General features: G+C 40.2%; 1 protein-coding gene across 1 annotated transcript in view; it reads right to left on the bottom strand.

Moving 5' to 3' along the window:
• Window positions 1-19474, bottom strand: part of LOC121298971 (zinc finger protein 271-like) — a 157074-nt gene extending 137600 nt beyond the window's left edge. Inside the window, exons 1-4 of the mRNA XM_041226377.1 lie at window positions 19325-19474; window positions 11050-11545; window positions 7765-8166; window positions 7183-7584 (exon numbers count right to left, since the gene is read on the bottom strand). Of these exons, the coding sequence (XP_041082311.1) occupies window positions 7183-7584; window positions 7765-8166; window positions 11050-11518 (1273 nt within the window). The 5' untranslated portion in view covers window positions 11519-11545; window positions 19325-19474. The remainder of the gene's footprint in view (window positions 1-7182; window positions 7585-7764; window positions 8167-11049; window positions 11546-19324) is intronic.
• Window positions 19475-19929: the final 455 nt, after the last annotated feature.

The raw sequence follows: 19929 nt of genomic DNA on the forward strand, positions 1-19929 counted from the left end.
CAATAGCATATCTATCATTTATAATCATTTGCGCGATGTATTTTAATATCAAATATATACACTGTTGCAGTTTTGTTACAGGATACATTAGTTTCTCTCTAATGTAATCACAGTTTTAAATATAGGCTGCCCCTGTTTTCATTTACGTCCTAAATTCTGGGCCGATTTGGTTTTCAGATAACGTCACAAATTCTGGGCCATTCTTTTGTTTTTAGATAATTTTTTAATTCAGCCAAGTTTCTGGGACTCAGCTGATAGCTGAGTTTCTAAGCACACACCACCATGCAACCCCAGCATGCACGCACACACCTAGCCATCACTTTTAGTGCATATTTCTGGAACAGAAGCACCTAGAACCACCATTCAAAAAGTTCTAGACTCGGGACCAGACTGAATGTAAAATGCCCAGTTTTGTAGGAAGACCAGCCTCACCTCCCCGTCTATTGAGATGTGGAGTTTGGGACAGGATGTAGAGGACAGAGCAACAGGAGTTACTGTGTTATCAGGAGAGAGTCAGATTTCAGTGAGAACAAGGAAAAATAATGTATGTAAAAATAAAGACTATTATTATTATATAATAGAATGACAATTTAAAAATAAAAAATAAAAGCAATCCAAACAGAAATGGATGATTTTAAAACGATCAAAATATTCTTACTGTTATAAATAATAAATTGCCAAAATGGTTTAACAGATCAATTAAAAAAAATATTCAGCCAAAAAAGGCACTTTACAGAGCGTTTAAAAGGGACCAAAAACAAAGTACACAGAGTACACAGAACTGCAAACGCAAGTCAAAAAGGAAGTTAGAAAGGCCAAGACAGAAATAGGAATGAACATTGCTAAGGGGGCTAAAACCAATTCCAAAATGTTTTTCCAATATTACAACAGCAAGAGAACACTCAAACAGGAGGTTAAACAGGAGATACAAATGGAAAAATCATAGATGAAGAAAAAAAATAGCAAATATATTAAATTATTACTTTTCACAAGTTTTTACAAAGGAGGATATGGACACTGTTCCTATCCAGTTTTAAATAACTTCAGCATAACGATGCAGAAGTGTTAAAGGGAATAAGAGCACTTCAAATAAACAAATCCCCTGGGCCAGATGAGATCCTCCCAATAGTATTCAAAGAAATGAAAGAAGTTATTTACAAACCGCTAACCAAGATCATGCAACAGTCTCTTGACACAGGGGTTGTACCGACAGACTGGAAAACTAAGTAATACCGATCCACAAAAATGGAAGCAAAACCGAACCAGGTAACTACAGACCAATTAGCCTGACTTCTATTATATGCAAACATATGGAAACTATAAGATCCAAAATGGAAAATTACTTACATGGTAACAGTATCCTGGGAGACAGTCAACATGGTTTTAGGAAAGGGAGATCGTGTCTAACTAACCTGCTTGATTTTTTTGAGGATGCACCATTGATAATGGATAATTGCAAAGCATATGACATGGTTTATTTAGATTTTGATAAAGTCCTGCATAAAATATTAATTCTCAAACTGAATGCAGTAGGGATTCAAAGAAATGCATGTACATGGGTTAGGGAGTGGCAAACACTGTTGCAGCAGCAAAGGTCATTCAAAATGATCTAGACAAGATTCAGAACTGGGCAGACACATGGCAAATTACATTTAATGGAGAAAAGTGTAAGGTACTGCAAGCAAGCAATAAAAATGTGCATTATAAATATCATATGGGAGATACTGAAATTGAAGAAGGAATCTATGAAAAAGACCTAGGAGTTTTTCTTGACTCAGAAATGTCTTCATCTAGACAATATGGGGAAGCTATAAAAAAGGCCAACAAGATGCTCGGATATATTATGAAAAGTGCTGAATTTAAATCAAGGGAAGTAATGTTAAAACTGTACAATGCATTAGTAAGACCTCATCTTGAATATTGTGTTCAGTTCTGGTCACCTTGCTACAAAAAGGATATTGCTGCTCTAGAAAGAGTGCAAAGAACAACGACTAGAATTATTCTGGGTTTAAAAGGTATGTCATATGCAGACAGTATCAAATAATTGAATCTGTTCATTCTTGAACAAAGAAGACCACGTGGCAACGTAATTCAAGCATTCAAAATTCTAAAAGGTATTGACAGTGTCGACCCAAGGGACTTTTTTGACCTGAAAAAAGAAACAAGGACCAGGGGTCACAAATGGAGATTAGACAAAGGGGCATTCAGAACACAAAATAGGAGGCACTTTTTTAAGCTGACACCCTGGGATCCTTCAACAAGCTGCTTGATGAGATTCTGGGATCAATAACCTACAACAACCAAACGAGCAAGATGGGCTGAATGGCCTCCTCTCGTTTTTAAACTTTCTTATGCTCTTAATAATAATAATAATAATAATAATAATAATAATAATAATAATAATAATAATAATAATCTTCTGGCTAGATAATGGTATTAACTACTTTAAAAAAAAAGCATCCTGTGAAACAATCCTCTGAACTTTGTCGTTTTTTGTTGTTGTTTTTTTTTGACAAATTAAAAAAAAAATGTGTTGAAGGGGCTAATAGTATTATTAAGGCGTTAATGATATATTAGAAATAATACATTATTATTATTATAAAACTGAAGTAAGGTTTCACCTCAACCACTGAGTCGTTTCCTTGTGTTGAGGGGTGAAGGATTTACGATAACTAAATGAATACGTAAATTAACTTTTCTGTATATATACCTCTCCAAAATTATTCCACACAATAGAACTCTTACAAAACAGCTAGTTGCTTTTTGAAATCACTCTCACACAGGCAGCGTCACAGAAGAGATAGACCAATAGCGCAAGCTTCTGGGTAGTGCTGGCTTATAGCTGGGCTTTTGGGTAGTGTAGTTTAGAAAGCAATCCAATTTTAAATAGGAAAATAACAGGGGCAAAGACAGTGTGTAAAGACAAGGCAGCATTTCTACCGATTAGATTGGCCTGTGCCAGTTATAGAGTTAAGCATATTAAGCACATAAGCGCGTGTGTGTGTATTTTTCTAAGTGTGTATTCGGGCAGTCGAGGGGCCCACCAACCCTCCTCTCCCTCAGCTACTGGTATGACAGTATTATATCTGATTTTTGCAGCTACGTGATTCTTTCTTTGTCATAGGAATTAGTACATATATTTAGGAAAAGTCAGGCAAGCACAGCTCCTTATCATACACATGTACGGCAATTTCAATTTACATTCCAAAAATGGTCAAAATGACCACCTTGATCGTTCTAGTGTTGTGTAAAGATGTGGCTATACCTGAGGAAGTTGGTGGTGAACAAGGTGAAAACGAAATTGGTAATGAAGAGACATTCACTAACATTAGCAATGATGTTCCTTAAATTGCATGAACAGTACATGCTGCCATCTTCCATTGTTCAGAAAATCATTAAAGACTTCACTACTGTGTTTTAGCAATCTGAAATTCATGCAAATAGTAAAGTTGTTCAGGTTTACGAAAGATATTAGTTAGACAGACGTGTTTGTGATGAACTTGTTTCTGTGCTTGATATCTACACAAACACATTGGCTTGACAAGGCTTCACGAACTATCACCCAGACTAGTCCGAAGTCTCAGTTAGGTCAATAAAGTGTATATATTTTCTTATTGAGAAGTGGAATGACGTTATATATACTATTACATCATATATATATATATATATATATATATATATATATTAATATATATATTATATATATATATAGATGTACACAACACACATTCATGTCATAATACACACATTCACTTACTTATATATATATATATATATATATATAGTATAGTATATATAAGTAACATATATATTATATATATATATATATATTCATGACTTACATATATATATATGTATACATACTTATATATATATTATACATATGTCATTCATTCAGTAAGTCATTCAGTCAATTATATCAGTCATACATAGTATTATATATATACATTCAGTCATTCATTATATATATATATCATATATATATATATATATATATATATATATATATATATATATATATATATATATATATATATATATATATATAATAACACACACACACACACACACACACAGTGCCTTGCAAAAGTATTCAGACCCCTGACCAATTCTCTCATATTACTGAATTACAAATGGTACATTGAAATTTCGTTCTGTTCGATATTTTATTTTAAAACACTTAAACTCAAAATCATTTTTTGTAAGTCTTTTGGGGTAAGAATGTACCAGCTTTGCACACAGTGTCAGAGTGATTTAGGCCCATTCTTCTTGGCAGGTTTGCTCCAGGTTGTTCAGGTTGGTTGGACGACGCTTGTGGACCGCAATTTTCAAAGAGTGCCACAGATTCTCAATGGGATTGAGATCAGGACTTTAACTGGGGCGCTGTAGGACATTCACCTTTTTATTTTTGAGCCACTCCAATGTTGCTTTGGCCTTGTGCTTGGGATCATTGTCCTGCTGAAAGGTGAATTTCCTCCCAAGCTTCAGTTTTTTAGCGGACTGAAGCAGATTCTCTTGCAGTATTTTCCTGTATTTTGCTCCATCCATTCTTCCTTCAATTGTAAAAGGATGCCCAGTCCCTGCTGATGAGAAGCATCCCCACAGCATGATGCTGCCACTACCATACTTCACTGTAGAGATGGTGTGTCTTGAGGCATGGGCAGTGTTAGGTTTGCGCCACACATAGTGCTTTGAGTTTTGGCAAACCTTTTCCCACATCACAGCTGGGTCACTCTCATGCTTTCTGGCAAACTCCAGATGTGCTTTCAGATGGTACTTTTTGAGTAACGGCTTCTTTCTTGCCACCCTCCCATACAGGCCAGTTATGCAGAGCTCTTGATATTGTTGACTGGTGCACCATTTCTCCACCCCCAGCTCTGTAGCTCCTTCAAAGTGATTGTTGGCCTCTCTGTGGCTTCTCTCACAAGTCTCCTTCTTGTTTGAGCGTTGAGTTTTGAGGGACAGCCTTTTCTTGGCAGTGCCTGGGTGGTGTGATGCAGCTTCCACTTCCTGATTATTGATCCAACTGTGCTCACTGGGATATCCAAACACTTGGATATTATTTTGTACCCTTTCCCTAATCTATGCATTTGTATTACTTTATCTCTAACTTCTGTAGAATGCTCTTTGGTCTTCATTTTCCTTCAGATTCACAGCCTTACCAATGATCCTTCAACAGTGGGGTTTTTATCCAGAAAATGTGACAGGAACTTTAATGGTTCACAGGTGGAGGCCAATGGTAAGGTAATTGTGTCCTCGTTAGGGCAATATCTTTCATCGGTGCAAACTGGGAGCTTCCACATCACAGGGGTTGAATACTTATGCAAGCACGATATTTCAGTTTTTTATTTTTCTTAAACATATTTCCCAACATAAAACCAATGTCACCTTACAAAAATGGATTCTGAGTTTCAGCGTTTAAAAATAAAATATCAAACAGAACGAAATTTCAATGTACCATTTGTAATTTGGTAATATGAGAAAATTTGTCAGGGGTTTGAATACTTTTGCAAGGCACTAATATATATATATTAGTAAAAGATCCTCTCACGGTTTGTTGCCCCTTTAAGAATAGACCCAGGAAACAGAAATTGATTTTTTTCTAGCGCTGACGCGCACTTTAATAAACACAAAATCAAAAATTAAACAAAACAAACAAACACCTAGCTCCTTCTTGGAGCACTAACTATACAGTCAGGAATCCCCTAACTACTATCCCGGACAGCTAAGCTGTTTACCGGTACCCAAACACAAAAACCACACAGTTGAACAGGGTACCTTACTACAACTGCTCGGAACCAGAGCACACTTTCTGTTCCTTTCTCTCAGCAGCCCCGAACAAACTGACTGTCTCTCTTAAATACCCTGCACCTGGCTCCAATTTACAATTAGCACCAGGTGCAGGGGATTACTGAACAATAAAACAATTAAGACACATTGCATTCTCACATGTTTTAGCAGGGAATGATTTTAATCCCCTCCCTGCTATCTTACTATATATATATATATATATATATATATATATATATATATATATATATATATATATATATATATATATATATATATATATATATAAAATTAACTTGTGCTCTGTAATGGTAGATTCATCCATGACTAGTCAAAGTCACTGATTAGTAGATTTGTCACCGAGTGTAAATACTGCTGTAGGGATAATTGAGTTATTAAGAATAACTAGCTGATACATATAATGGTTTTACTTAATTAGCACTCTTAATCATCAATTACTTACAAACAAGCTCAAGATCCAGAAAATGAAACCCAGTGGAACAATACCATCACAGCACAGATCTATTTATCACTAAGTTCAGTGATATGGTACAAAAGGAAGAAAACATGTGTATCACATTAATCACAATGTGAAGTTTAGCAATGGATAATATTCAGGTACTATGTACGTAAATGAGTTGCACGCATCTGATGCCTATATAACTTCGGTGTAACTTAAATATTTTAATTATTATTAGTGTACTTTCCCCATGTTTTCTTCGTTTAACATGTAAAATGATGGATAATTATTTAGATGTAGTTATTAATTTTATTACCATTTATTGGTAGCAGTTTACAAATGCAGGCTAAAATAATGCACATTGAAAAATATTCAAATCACTGGGACACTATCATTTTTCATTAGTTCTAGAAATGTGATAAAATGTACAAGACAAACCCTCCAGGCTGTTTCCCAGTAAAGACGGTGCAGTCTTGTCTCTGAGAGGCTACATACTGGGGTCAGGATACTCGTTCCCATCAAATGTACTTTATTTAAGTTAATTAATTTTACATGCTAAACCCTGAAACTCATTTCCCACACTGACTTATCCATTTCTCCTGACTCGTCCATCACATGAGGTATGGAATAGTGTCCTTTGTGATTACTGCTCCCAGGCACTGATTGCACTGACAGCTTGAGTTAAACTGACAGCAGAGAAGCCTTTTGTAACATGCCCACGTCACCGACCACTTTCTGACACAAAACAGTAATTACACAGGGATTCATAGTGCAAGGTTAGCATTTTGTTCTGAATGAACATGGGCTTCGTCTCTGGTGTGATTTCAGAGTTCCTGACTGACGGAAGTGCTTACCACAGTAAGAGCACCAATATGGTTTCTCTCCTGAATGAATTCGTTGGTGTACTAGAAGGTCATTTTTAGTACGGAAACTCTTCCCACAGTCAGAGCAGCGATACGGTTTCTCTCCTGTGTGAATTCGTTGGTGTGTATGAAGGTTGGTTTTAAAACGGAAACTCTTCCCACAGTCAGAGCAGCAATATGGTTTCTCTCCTGTATGAATTCGCTGGTGTGCTTTCAGGGATACTGTGTGACTGAAACTCTTCCCACAGTCAGAGCAGACATATGGTTTCTCTCCAGTGTGAATTCGCTGGTGTGTTTTCATGTCTCCTGACTGACTGAAACTCTTCCCACAGTCAGAGCAGCAATACGGTTTCTCTCCTGTGTGAATTCGCTGGTGTGTTTTCAGGGATTCTGTATGACTGAAACTCTTCCCACAGTCAGAGCAGACATACGGTTTCTCTCCAGTGTGAATTCGCTGATGTTTTTTCATGTCTCCTGACTGAATGAAACTCTTCCCACAGTCAGAGCAGCAATATGGTTTCTCTCCTTTGTGAATTCGCTGGTGTGTTTTCAGGTATCCTGAAAAACTGAAACTCTTCCCACAGTCAGAGCAGCAATACAGGCTATGTCCTAAATGAATTCGCTGGTGTGCTTTCAAGGCTTCTGTGTAACTGAAACTCATCCCACAATCAGAGCAGCGAAAAGGTTTCTCTCCAGTGTGAATTCGCTGGTGCTTTTTCATGTCTCCTGACTGACTGAAACTCTTCCCACAGTCAGAGCAGCAATATGGTTTCTCTCCAGTGTGAATTCGCTGGTGTCTTTTCAGGTGTTCTGACTGAATGAAACTCTTCCCACAGTCAGAGCAGCAATACGGTTTCTCTCCCTTGTGAATTCGCTGGTGTCTAATCAGTGTTCCTGAAACACTGAAACTCTTCCCACAGTCAGAGCAGCAATATGGTTTCTCTCCTGTGTGAATTCGCTGGTGTGTTTTCAGGTGTCCCAACTGGGTGAAACCTTTCCCACAGTCAGAATATTCACCACCGCTTGCCCTCACTTTAGCTGCTGGACTGGAACCTGGAAGATATGAACAGGAAAGAAAAATAATAGAGACTGCTTGTAGGCTTAGGGCATGTAGCTAGGTGGTGAAATGGATTAAAGTATGTGTATTTTAGCTGTGGGGTTTGCTCTGTGTTACACCAGTTTAAAAATACAAAATTAAACTTAAAGCACTTGTGTAAAAGCAAAGTGAGTAAAGACTGATACTGGTGAAACTGAGCCCTGGGATCAAAATCTGACTTTGAAGCTCTGCTGTAATGTTTCAGGTCTATTTCCCCTGACAAACCCTACAATATATCTTTCTCTTCAGCATTAGATTACAATGATATCTTTCTCAAGATGGCATTTTATGAGTTTTTTTAAAGTTTTTTCTAATCTTAGTTTCTGTACAGATGCATACACAGAACTCTAGTGTAATCCGCATCAACTGTCAATGATGTGCTTGGAGACTGGAACGGCTCCCTCCCCCTCTCTGTTTGGAATCATCTTGTTTATTGTTGTACAGATATACATCACAGTGCATTAGAAATGTGCAGCCCCATGCCATAGCATTACACTACACATGTAGGGCTTACATGTTTTGTTAATTCAATTCTTTCCATTTATAATTCCTATAACTTAATTCCAACACAATGGTTTACAAGATCCAAATATAGACAGAAACACAAGCAGTTTATTTTATACAATTAAACAGACTGTAAATGCACCAGCAATCTACACCAGTAGCCAAAAGTTCTGCATCACCTAGAATTTTAGGATTGAGAAAAAAAAAACCTAAAAAACACAACACTACATAATGTGACATTTTGAAATCGAACACGAAATTAGGGTAGACTTTTGCAATATACAGTGGCTCTCAAAAGTATTCACCCCCCCCCCCTTAGACTTTTCCACATTTTATTGTGTTACAACATGGAATCAAAATTGATTTAATTAAGAGTTTTTGCCACTGATCAACACAAAAAAGTCCATAATGTCAAAGTGAAAAATAAAATCTACAAATTGTTCTAAATTAATTACAAAAACAAAACAGAAAATAATTGATTGCATAAGTATTCACCCCCTTTGCTATGACACACCTAAATAAGCTCTGGTGCAACCAGTTGTCTTTAAAAGTCACATAACTAGTTGAATGGAGTCCACCTGTGTGCAATTAAGGTGTTTCACATGATTTCAGGTGAAATACACCTGTCTCTGGGAGGTCACACAGTTGGTTAGTACATTTCCTAACAAAAACTACATCATGAAGACAAAGGAATATTCAAAGCAAATCCGGAATAAGGTCCTTCAAAAACAGCAATCAGGGGTAGGATATAAGAACATTTCCAAGGCACTGAATATCCCTCGGAGCACAGTAAAGTCCATTATTAAGAAATGGAGAGAATATGGCAACTGTGAATCCATCTAGAACAGGCTGTCCTCAAAAACTGAGTATCCGGGCAAGAAGGGCACTAGTCAGGGAGGCCACCAAGAGGCCTATGGCAACTCTAAAGGAGTTACAGTCTTCCATGGCTGAGCTGGGAGACACTGTGCATATGGCAACAATAGCCCAGGTGCTTCACAAAACTGGCCTTTATGGGAGAGTGGCAAAAAGAAAGCCATTGTTGAAAAAAAACTCACATCAAATCTCGGCTAGAGTTTGCCAGAAGGCATGTGGGAGACTCTGAGACCAAGTGGAAGAAGATTCTATGGTCTGATGAGACCAAAATAGAGCTTTTTGGCCTCAACGCTAAGCGCTATGTTTGGCGCAAGCCTAACACTGCACATCATCCTGAGAACACCATCCCTACCGTGAAGCATGGTGGTGGCAGCATCATGCTATGGGGATGCTTCTCTGTGTCAGGGCCTGGAAAGCTTGTGAAGATAGAGGGCAATCTGGGACTTGGGAGAAGATTAATCTTCCAGCAGGACAATGACCCCAAACATACAGCCAAAGCCACACTGGAGTGGCTTAAAAACAAAAAGGTCAGTGTCCTGGAGTGGCCCAGTCAAAGCCCAGACCTCAATCCAATTGAGAATATGTGGAAAGAGTTGAAAATTGCTGTTCACCAAAGGTCCCCATCCAACTTGATGGAGCTTGAGCAATTTTGCAAAGAAGAATGGGCAAAAATTGCAGTGTCCAGATGTGCAAAGCTGGTAGAGACTTATTCAAATAGACTCATGGCTGTAACTGCTGCCAAAGGTGCCTCTACCAAATATTGACTCAAGGGGGTGAATACTTATGCAATCAATTATTTTCTGTTTTGTTTTTGTAATTAATTTAGAACAATTTGTAGATTTTATTTTTCACTTTGACATTATGGACTTTTTTGTGTTGATCAATGGAAAAATACTCCTAATTAAATCAATTTTGATTCCATGTTGTAACTCAATAAAATGTGGAAAAGTCCAAGGGTGGTGAATACTTTTGAGAGCCACTGTAATGCTGTATTTTCTTTGATTACATGACGCTAAATAAAAAGCTCTAAACAGAGGTGGTAGAACAGCAAAGTAGCCAAGACTGAAAATGTGTGGTGCCGAGTGAAGCCAGGCGAATATTTTTAATGGTTTATATTTTAACAGTAGTTGCACAGCCTATACACTACAAATACAAAGCAAATATGCCTCTACAACCTACACAAACTGTGCACAATAATTGCACAAACCGTTTCATTTTTACCAAACGTGCAAACAAAAACTAAAAAAAATATTTTTGAGTGTTCAAATAGTCTAGTCATTTTACCTTTAGGTCAGTATTCAATGTTTCACAATAACTCTAATCCGGCACCACTTTCCAGTCCCAAGCGATGCTGGATTGGACAGGTTTTAAAGTAATCTAACCAATATGCTCCCTCCCTCTCAACCACACTGGATTTCCTGCAATCTAGAATGACAATGTTACAGCTACTGGGAGTCACTCACCTGCTAGACTGCATTCTGAATGTGAGCATCCGTCTTCCTTTACACCTCCTTGTGTGCTGTTGGGACAGCCTTCCTCTCCAGCGCTTTGCTCTCTCACGCAGATTCTCTCCAGCACCACACTACACTCCCGCAGGCATATAGGCTCCAGCTCAGGGATGTTTGGTTTGAAGTCCTCAGATTCTTCCTTCACTGGTTCTATGTGTTCAAATTCTACTTCAGGGGTCTCCTGTTTAATTAGGACAGTTTCCAGCACCTCTTCTTGTTTAACTGGGTGGGGTTCTTGTGTCTGGGGGATCTCTAATTCATTGTGCTCAGCTTTAATGTCAGAGACCTCTGGTTGACTGCTGCCACAGAGCTCCTGTTTAATGGGGAGGGCAGCCAGCCCAGAGAACTCCACTCTAATGGGGACAGGTTCAAGTTCAGGGAACTCCTCTTTAATCTGGACAGATTCCATCTTCACACTGTCCATGGCAGCATATAAGATTCTGTTTAGTAGCTGGCAAAAAAAGAAAATCATTGATTTATTTTAAGTGTTATGAATGGCATTCAAGAGACAAATGCAATTTGGCCTTAATAGCATGAGTGGCTTTATTTAAGGAACTCAGAATTTCTTGTGATAAATTAATAATATCATATGATTTTATCTGTTGAAAAAGTTTAATAAATATATTTCCATATTTCTATATACAGTGTTTCTGCTAGGAAAAACTGCTGCCTATCACAGTGACTGATCACTAAACGTTTTACCCGTCAACACAAATCATCATCATCACTCGTGTGACACCTCTCCACTCTTCGAGAGATACGCACACACACGTAAGTAGGGAAAAAAACAAATAAGCCTCTGTGGGAAAAAAATAATAATTTCAGCGCACTGAAATCAAATTTCAATTACAGTACTGTTGGACAACATGGAAAGAAGTTTGAATGCAATATAAGATACACGTGTAGGTTTGCAGGTTTGTACACTCTGTTAGTTTTAAAAGGAGATTATCAGAGGAGGTATAGTAACTGGTAAATGCGAGATTGCATTTCATTGCACTGATGATGACCATCTGACTGCTGGAATAAAAACAATCGCACATTGTTGGAGGAACCAATGCGCTCAAGAGATAACTTAGATTAAACATAAAGGAACAAAGGGCCATACACAGTGTGAGCCAGAACCAGTTTTCTTTACATGTATGTGAGACTCTCCACAGGGGGTTGCCCAGGGTGATTGAACCCACAAAGAGAAGAAAGGAGGGTGGGGCTGAGGTCAGTGGCTACTTAATCAAGGTGCACTCAACTCACTTCTCCCTTTCATTAAGCCGTGTTTCGTATGTATTTTGTTTTGTACTATTCTGTACAATGTTTTGTTACTGCTTAAAAACCTTGTGCAGATGGTGACCATTGTTGCTAATCAGGAGATGGTCACCTGTATAAAGGCCTGCAGTTTTCTGTGCTCTGGGTGGGTGTTCAGAGAGAACAAGAGAGCAAGAAAGAGGAAACTGAAAGAAACTAAAACGAAGGTAAAAATAAAAGTCTAGGAACAGTAAAGGAAACTGCCCAGTCTGACCTAGGGTCTGTTTTATTTCTTTTAGTGTTCGTGACTTCGTTTTGTTTAACTGTTTTATTTCAGTTAAGTGTTTTTGTTATAAAACCTTGTATTCATTTTTGTGTTTGAAATAAACACAACGCTACTGCACCTTTGCACCACAGTTACCTTGCCTTTGTGTTTGTTCCTGGATTCTGGTCTGATGTCACCACACAGCCATCCCTACCACAGAGCCTTTAGAAAAAGCACTGCAAATGAACAGCACTTGAAATGTGCACGTCCCAGCTGAACCTGCACTGATGCACCATGTGTGTTCAGGGATGGCAATGAACCGTCTCCACTCCTGTGTGAAAGGCTATGCCATTACGAAGCGCTAAAGTGGTCGTGGATTGAAAGTCAACACCCCACTGACTGTATATCAGACATGTTGGGAAATTTTGTTGGTGTTACACGCTTTCATTTTTTTTCAAATACAATGATTGATCAAGAACGAGGTAACAAGGTTCTCCCCAGGAATTCTGTACAGCCATGCAGCAGAACATCATAGCCAGGAGCACTTAACAGAAAAATAAACTTGCCTTACCTTAAACATATAATATGACAAAGAATATGAATAATGTGTTGCCTTTCGTTGACTATCTCTGGTTGCTCTTTATGTTCCACGTTTTCTTTTTCATTACTGTTTTTTATTATGGTACATTACCGTGATTATTTAAGCACTCTACAATTTGACTGGGGAAAGATAACAGGGTTATTGGGAAAAAAAAACAGTAACCTTTTCACTTCCCTTTTAGCTTAATTAATGAGCACTACTAAAGTGCAAACTGGCTTATGTCATGTTTAAATACCACTGCTTCTGATTATACTGCTGCTTAAGAGGAGCAACATTCTATTTAGGGCTGGTGTTGAACTTAAACGTGTTCATGCCTGCCTGTACCCCTACCCCAGCGCAGGAACATTACCCTGCTAACTTCCCCTATTCAAACAATATATAAAAACAGTAACAACGGTCTGGTTCTCTCTTGCCTTTTTTAATGAATATAATGTAATAGAGAATAAAAACAAACCAAGCTAACAACTATACCGAGCATCAAAAGAAACTTATCACTTATATTTGAGCATCAAAAGAAACATATCACTTATATTTGGATACAATTCACTAAATGTGATCAACAAATGACAAACTCTGTTTTAGAGCAGGTGCAGTGACTTTTTCTTGTGCTGATTAACAATTGGCATTTTACTGTCTAAAGTTATGGGGGACAGGTGATACTGTGAAAGTCACAGGCTAGTAGCGGGTGTGGCCACTGTTGGAAGCAATACAAGCAGTACATCTGCAACGCATGCTTTGCACCAGGTTTCGAATGTTGTCTTGTGGAAGCCTGACCCATTCCTCTTGTAGTGCCTGGATAAGCATCTGCCTGTTCAGTGGTGTCCAAGCCCTAGGAGCCACATGTCTCCCAGTTCGTGGCCTGTCATTGACAGAGTGTGTCTGGTTATACCATCTCGCTAGGTTTGAAATTGCTGGCTGTGAGCACCCAAGACGGCAAGCCATAGTACGCTGCCCTAGTCCAGGCTCCAACATGCTGATTACACGAAGGCGCTGCTTTCTTGACAGCCTTGGCATATTGGTGTTTTTATGTGATTTTCTTGTGCTTTTACTCAAGCTTGCAATTCAACAGCTGAAATCACAAAAAAACATTTTGTCAATGTCCATCATTTATATACCTTTTTTTCTAAAATAAATTTGTTATAATAGTGATACGTTTCTTTTGATGCTCAGTATATCTAGCCTAAATAGAAATCTTTTTTTTTTTTTTTGCAATCTCAACAAACGATGGGTTCTGTTGCCTTCACGGTGCTGGTAGTGTTAGATATTGCTAGATATTACTACAGTACGGACCATGGGTAAATTATTATTATTTTTTTTTTGTCGGCCTTCTGGAGTCACCTGAATGACTTTCCACTTATTTAATTTTTAAACCGTTTAAATGCCAAACCATAACAAAAAAGCAGGTGGCATTGTCCCCCCTGTCCTACGGGTTACGTGCATATGTACAGTGCCTATAGTAAGTATTCACTCCCTTGGATGTTTTCAGTTTGTTCTGTTACAACCTGAAATCTTGATGCATCCATCTTAAGGACAGTATTATTGTCATTGCTTGTGCCCCAGCACCTCTTTCTTTACATATTAAGCACTGGTTTCAGTTGTCTATGCGCTACATTACGAGAAGAAAAGATTGCCATTTGTGTTCAATTAAAAAACTCTGCGTTGACTTGGTTCTTTGTTTTCCTACAATATTAATGTGAAAACAAAACATATTTGCCATCGTTATTTATTGTTATAGACTATTAATAAATACTTTTTTGGGTGGTTTTGTGGTTTATTTTATATTTTAAGGTGCATTATTTTAAAAGATACTAAAAGCCCATTAACGTTTCAGGAAGTTTCACATATGAACAACTAGTTGACTCTACGCCAGTGAGAACCTTACGTAAAATAACAGGCACAACCCAAAGTCATAAATCAGGAAAAAATTATAATACATCAAGGGTAAGTGCGAAACTTATGTTATGATGAGTTTCGAATATTTGCATATGAAAGTAGTTTGAAACAGTCACAACTAAATTACCGCAGCAGGGATGAAACTAAGTTTCAGGAGTGAAAATGACTTTAATACATCGCGGGCAATCTACAAAGTGACAAAAACCGAAGTCCGACAGGCATGCGTGCATCATAGTGGAGTCCAGCCAGAGTCCCAGGTACGTGGTGCAGTGCACTGCACTGGTGTAAGCCGACTCTTTGCATCGTTTATGGTGAGACCCAGCCTGGCCAGATGCTCCGTCACAATCGCCGTGTTGGCCAGTGCTCCCTCTTGCAACTGGGAACCGATCAACCATTCGTCAAGATAGTTTATTACTCTGAACCCCTGCAGCTGTAAGGGAGCTAGGATAGCGTCTACACACTTTGAGAACGTACGCAGAGCTAGGGAGAGGCCGAATGGCAGCACAGCAAACTCGTACGAGCTTCCCTGAAAGGAAAAGCCCAGGTACTTTCTGTGCTCTGGACGAATAGTAACATGATAGTATGCGTCACTTAAGTCCACGGTGGTCAACCACTCACCCAGCCGGACGAACTGGAGGTCGTGATGGCGCGTCAGCATTCTGAACCTCCTTTCTTTAAAGAACCCGTTTAGGAGCATCAGGTCTAAGATGGGGTGAAAGCCACCGTCTTTCTTGGGTACCAGAAAATACCTCAAGTAGTACCCTTCTCTGCGGAAGATGGGGTCTACAAGACGAATGGCTCGCTTGTAGAGGGTCTGTCACAAAAGTGTTTGTGACGCCTTGAAACGGAGGAGGTCCCAAGCAAAACTGAAGCGCATTACTGTTTTGCATGGTGGCGAGCACCCAGGAGTCTGAGGTACAAGCGCGCCAGTACAGCAGCTGTTGTGCCAAAAAGGGGGTCTGAGGCTGCCAACCTTCAGGGGCCCTGCCTAGGCTGCCGAGGTTGGGGCTGGGCAGTTTGGATCGATTATATAGGGCGCTGGCCCTGAAAACGTCTCCTATGACGCTGGTTTGTGGACTGAGCACAACCTGCGTTCCCTTTGCCTGCTGGTCAGGCTCGGTTACCTGCTGATGTGCTCTGAAGGCGATGCCTTAGTCACCCAGCGGAGCTAGGAAGTCTAGGAAGCCCACCAACAGCTCGACCTACCCCATTCAGAGGCACAGGGAGGGAGCAATGCGGCCACCTGATGGGACGCCCCACGTTCCCGGTGGGATCTTTGCAATATCTCTTCTACAGCTGGCCCAAATGTATGACCTGGGGATATGGGCACATCAAGAAGCGCAGCCTTATCCGCATCAGGGACCCTGGCTTGCGACCACCATAGCTGCCTATGAGCCACTACCAAGCTATTCAGGCTCCGGCCAAGGGCTTGCCCTTGGAGACCGAAGATTTGCAGCAGTGTGCTGGACAGGAGGCACAGCTCTGTAGCCACAGGCACGGGGTGCCAGGCCTCGCGCAGTACACCATCCAAATACGCAGTCAGCACACTTGCTGTATTAGCCAAGCGAGTTGCTTGCGCTTCTGCTGCATAAATGTGTCTCCATCACCCTGCATTGAGGGTTCAGGCACATGGGGTCTTTAGTAAGACCACCCCCCCGGCGGGGCCCTAACCAGGGCTGCGATGGTGGAGTCTACCGGGGGAAAACCAGCCAGGCCAAGCTTATCTGCGTCCTCCAAGGATGCGAGCGATGTGGCCTGTTTCATCACACTGGGTCCTGAGGCCGGGTGGCCCCAGGAGGAGCGTACCTCTTCCAAAAAGTCTGGGAAGGCTAGGAACCTCTGGAGGCCAGGAGCCTGCGATGGTTCCGGAAACGGACCGCCGAGGTTCCGCCGCTGGCGTCCAGGGGACCTGCAGTGCATACGTAACTAGTGCAACGTGCACTACTTGCACTGTGTGTCCCAAACGCAGTGTGCACTAGGTACCATACACTACGTGAACTAGAGTGGTAGAGGTATCCGCACATGTGCACACGTGCACTGTGTGTACAGAGTACCGCGCATATCGAGTACTGAGGGCAACATGTATCGTGCAGCGCTGTTGTGCACTACCACCGAGGCGCTTGTTACCTCGTGTCGCTTATTTGAAGCCCCCGTGCCCCAAGATAATAATCTCACAGGCCATGCATGCATCGCGGTACCGGAGCACCGGGTGCCCGCTACGCAATGTGCCTACCCTAACCACGTGGACAACACACACCCCTGGTCAGTGAGTAGTGTGTTCTGGAAGGGGGGACGCAGGGCTGAAGCTGCGGTGGGCAAGTTTAAGCAGACATTAACATGGAAAAATTGCACACCGATTGTTTATAAGGCCCGACTCACCAAAGGTGGCGGGTCTGTGACGCCGACAGGGTTTACTCAACAACGGGCATAAGGCAAGCCCTAGCCCCATGGCGGAGAATGCACTGGGAAGGTCACTCAAAAACAGGGGTACGGCAAGGCCTAGCCCCGAGGAGGACACAGGTACTCGCAGAAGAAAAGCAAGAGTATACGGTTTACCGAGGTGGCGGGCCCGTGTGGTCGGCAAGATCTACTCTACAGTGAGGATACGGCAAAGCCTAGCCCGGTGGAAGACACATGTACTCCAGTAAGCGAGAGAGAGAGAGAAAGTACACTGTTTTCAAGGCCCGACTCACCATCTCTAGTGTCTGGATATGGCATTGATGTGTGCGCACTGTGGCAACTCAAAGTCCTAAAACAGCACTAAAATGCAGTGCAGCTGATCTTGATGCAAATTAATACATTTCTCCAAAACACCGATTTTTTATATATAAGTGTAATAAATAACCCAATTAAAGTCACCTTACATCTGCCATTCCCATCCATTGAGTAAAGTCTCCGAGACGAGCATCAACCAGCAGTATCGGAGCCTTAGAAATCTCTTTAATCCAGTGGTAAGCCCACTGGAACTAATGTGTCATTTTAAACAAGTGTTGAAAGATCTGAGATTTAATCTAATATTAGCTAATGTAATTATTTTAGTGTAAAACTGAAAAACATAAATTGAGAATAAAAAAACATTGTGTACATTATTAATAGAACCTGAACCGTGTCATGCTCAACACTGTCTGTCTCGAAGTCGGCCGCACTCAGCAAATATATATTTGACCATAGAAGAAAATCTCTCACCGCAGTTTGCAATCTTCATTATTCTTGATTTATTTTTTCTAACCGTATTATGTCTGAAGGTGATTGGCTACTCTTGTAATTATGCTCCAATACTGTAAAATGACCAGCCCCTATGTAGAAAATGCATAGTTCATTTACATTTGTTTAGAAATGCGTAGTTTATGTATTGATCAAAATCAACGTGTGTACTCAGGAGTGTCGATCACATCAGGATACAGAAGTCCCAGGTCGTGTTCTTTACAGACCTTCATGAGTTCTGGAAAAGACATTGCACTGTCCAATTCCCAAGCATTACAATAGGCTCAATGTTGTGTACAAATATATCGTACTGCATTTCAGGAACTCTGCATTTAAATTTGATTCAGCTTCACAAGTGCTTTCCCTTTAGTGTAACAGTTTTCAGTTTAGCATAAAATAGCATCATTTTTAAAATGTGCGGTTCTTCCACTAATTGTACTACTGCAGCTGGAGGACACTCGCACCAGTTCTTAACTGCACGTTATTATTATTATTATTATTATTATTATTATTATTATTATTATTATTATTATTTTGTTTTGCATGTCCATAATTGCACTTAGAGGAAATGTGCGAATGGTTCATTCTGACACACCTTAAACTGTTCAAAATAACAAATTTTAGAAAAATACTTCAGTTGCTTTTTTTTTTTTTACCTTAAGTCTAGGTTGCTTCAGCATTGTTTTTGTCACATCCCTGTGTTATTACAAAATTTCTATCCATTTGGAAAAGCCAATTAATATCAACAACACACTGAAATTACAAGCTACCCACGGCGAGAACATCACATACTTGCGCAGCACAAAAAGCACTGACCGTGCAGAAGAACCCGTGGCTAACATTAATATAGCAGCAAGCAGGCAGAGGATTTTTGTCCCGTTACATTTTTTTTTGTCACAGGTCTGAGTTGGAATGGAAATTGAATTGGCCATGTTGAGGAGGCCCGCCATGGCTTGTTCATTCTGGCTGTGCCACACCACTGCGTCTCAAACAACGAAACATACATTTAAAAACAAAACGGCACTTACTTTTTTATTATTATTATCGTCCACGCCTTGTCAGCGGGTGCACAATAAATATTAAATAAATAAATAAAAAAAACAACTCTGTAGGGATCAGTCGGGTTTGTTTGTTTTTATTTTCTCTCTCTGTGCTTTGTTGCTGTTCTTCAGCTCTTTGAAAAGACGCTCAGGTATGACACTGGCGCGGTTTTTGGGAAGGAACTGCTTAACAGTTTCGCGTTTTGATTGGTTCTAGTCTGTCGGAGTGATATGACGTCAGCACGAGCGTGTGTGTGTGTGTGTGTGTGTGTGTGTGTGTGTGTGTGTGTGTGTGTGTGTGTGTGTGTGTGTGTGTGTGTGTGTGTGTGTGTGTGTGTGTGTGTGTGTGTGTGTGTGTGTGTGTGTGTGTGTGTGTGTGTGTGTGTGTGTGTGTGTGTGTGGTGTGTGTGTGGGTGTGTGTGTGTGTGTGTGTGTGTGTGTGTGTGTGTGTGTGTGTGTGTGTGTGTGTGTGTGTGTGTGTGTGTGTGTGTGTGTGTGGGGGTGTGTGTGTGTGTGTGTGTGTGGGTGTGTGTGTGTGTGTGTGTGTGTTTGTGTGTGTGTGTGTGTGTGTGGGTGTGTGGTGTGTGTGTGGG

This window comes from Polyodon spathula, chromosome 24 (genome assembly GCF_017654505.1).
Source record: "Polyodon spathula isolate WHYD16114869_AA chromosome 24, ASM1765450v1, whole genome shotgun sequence".
NCBI lineage: Eukaryota > Metazoa > Chordata > Actinopteri > Acipenseriformes > Polyodontidae > Polyodon > Polyodon spathula.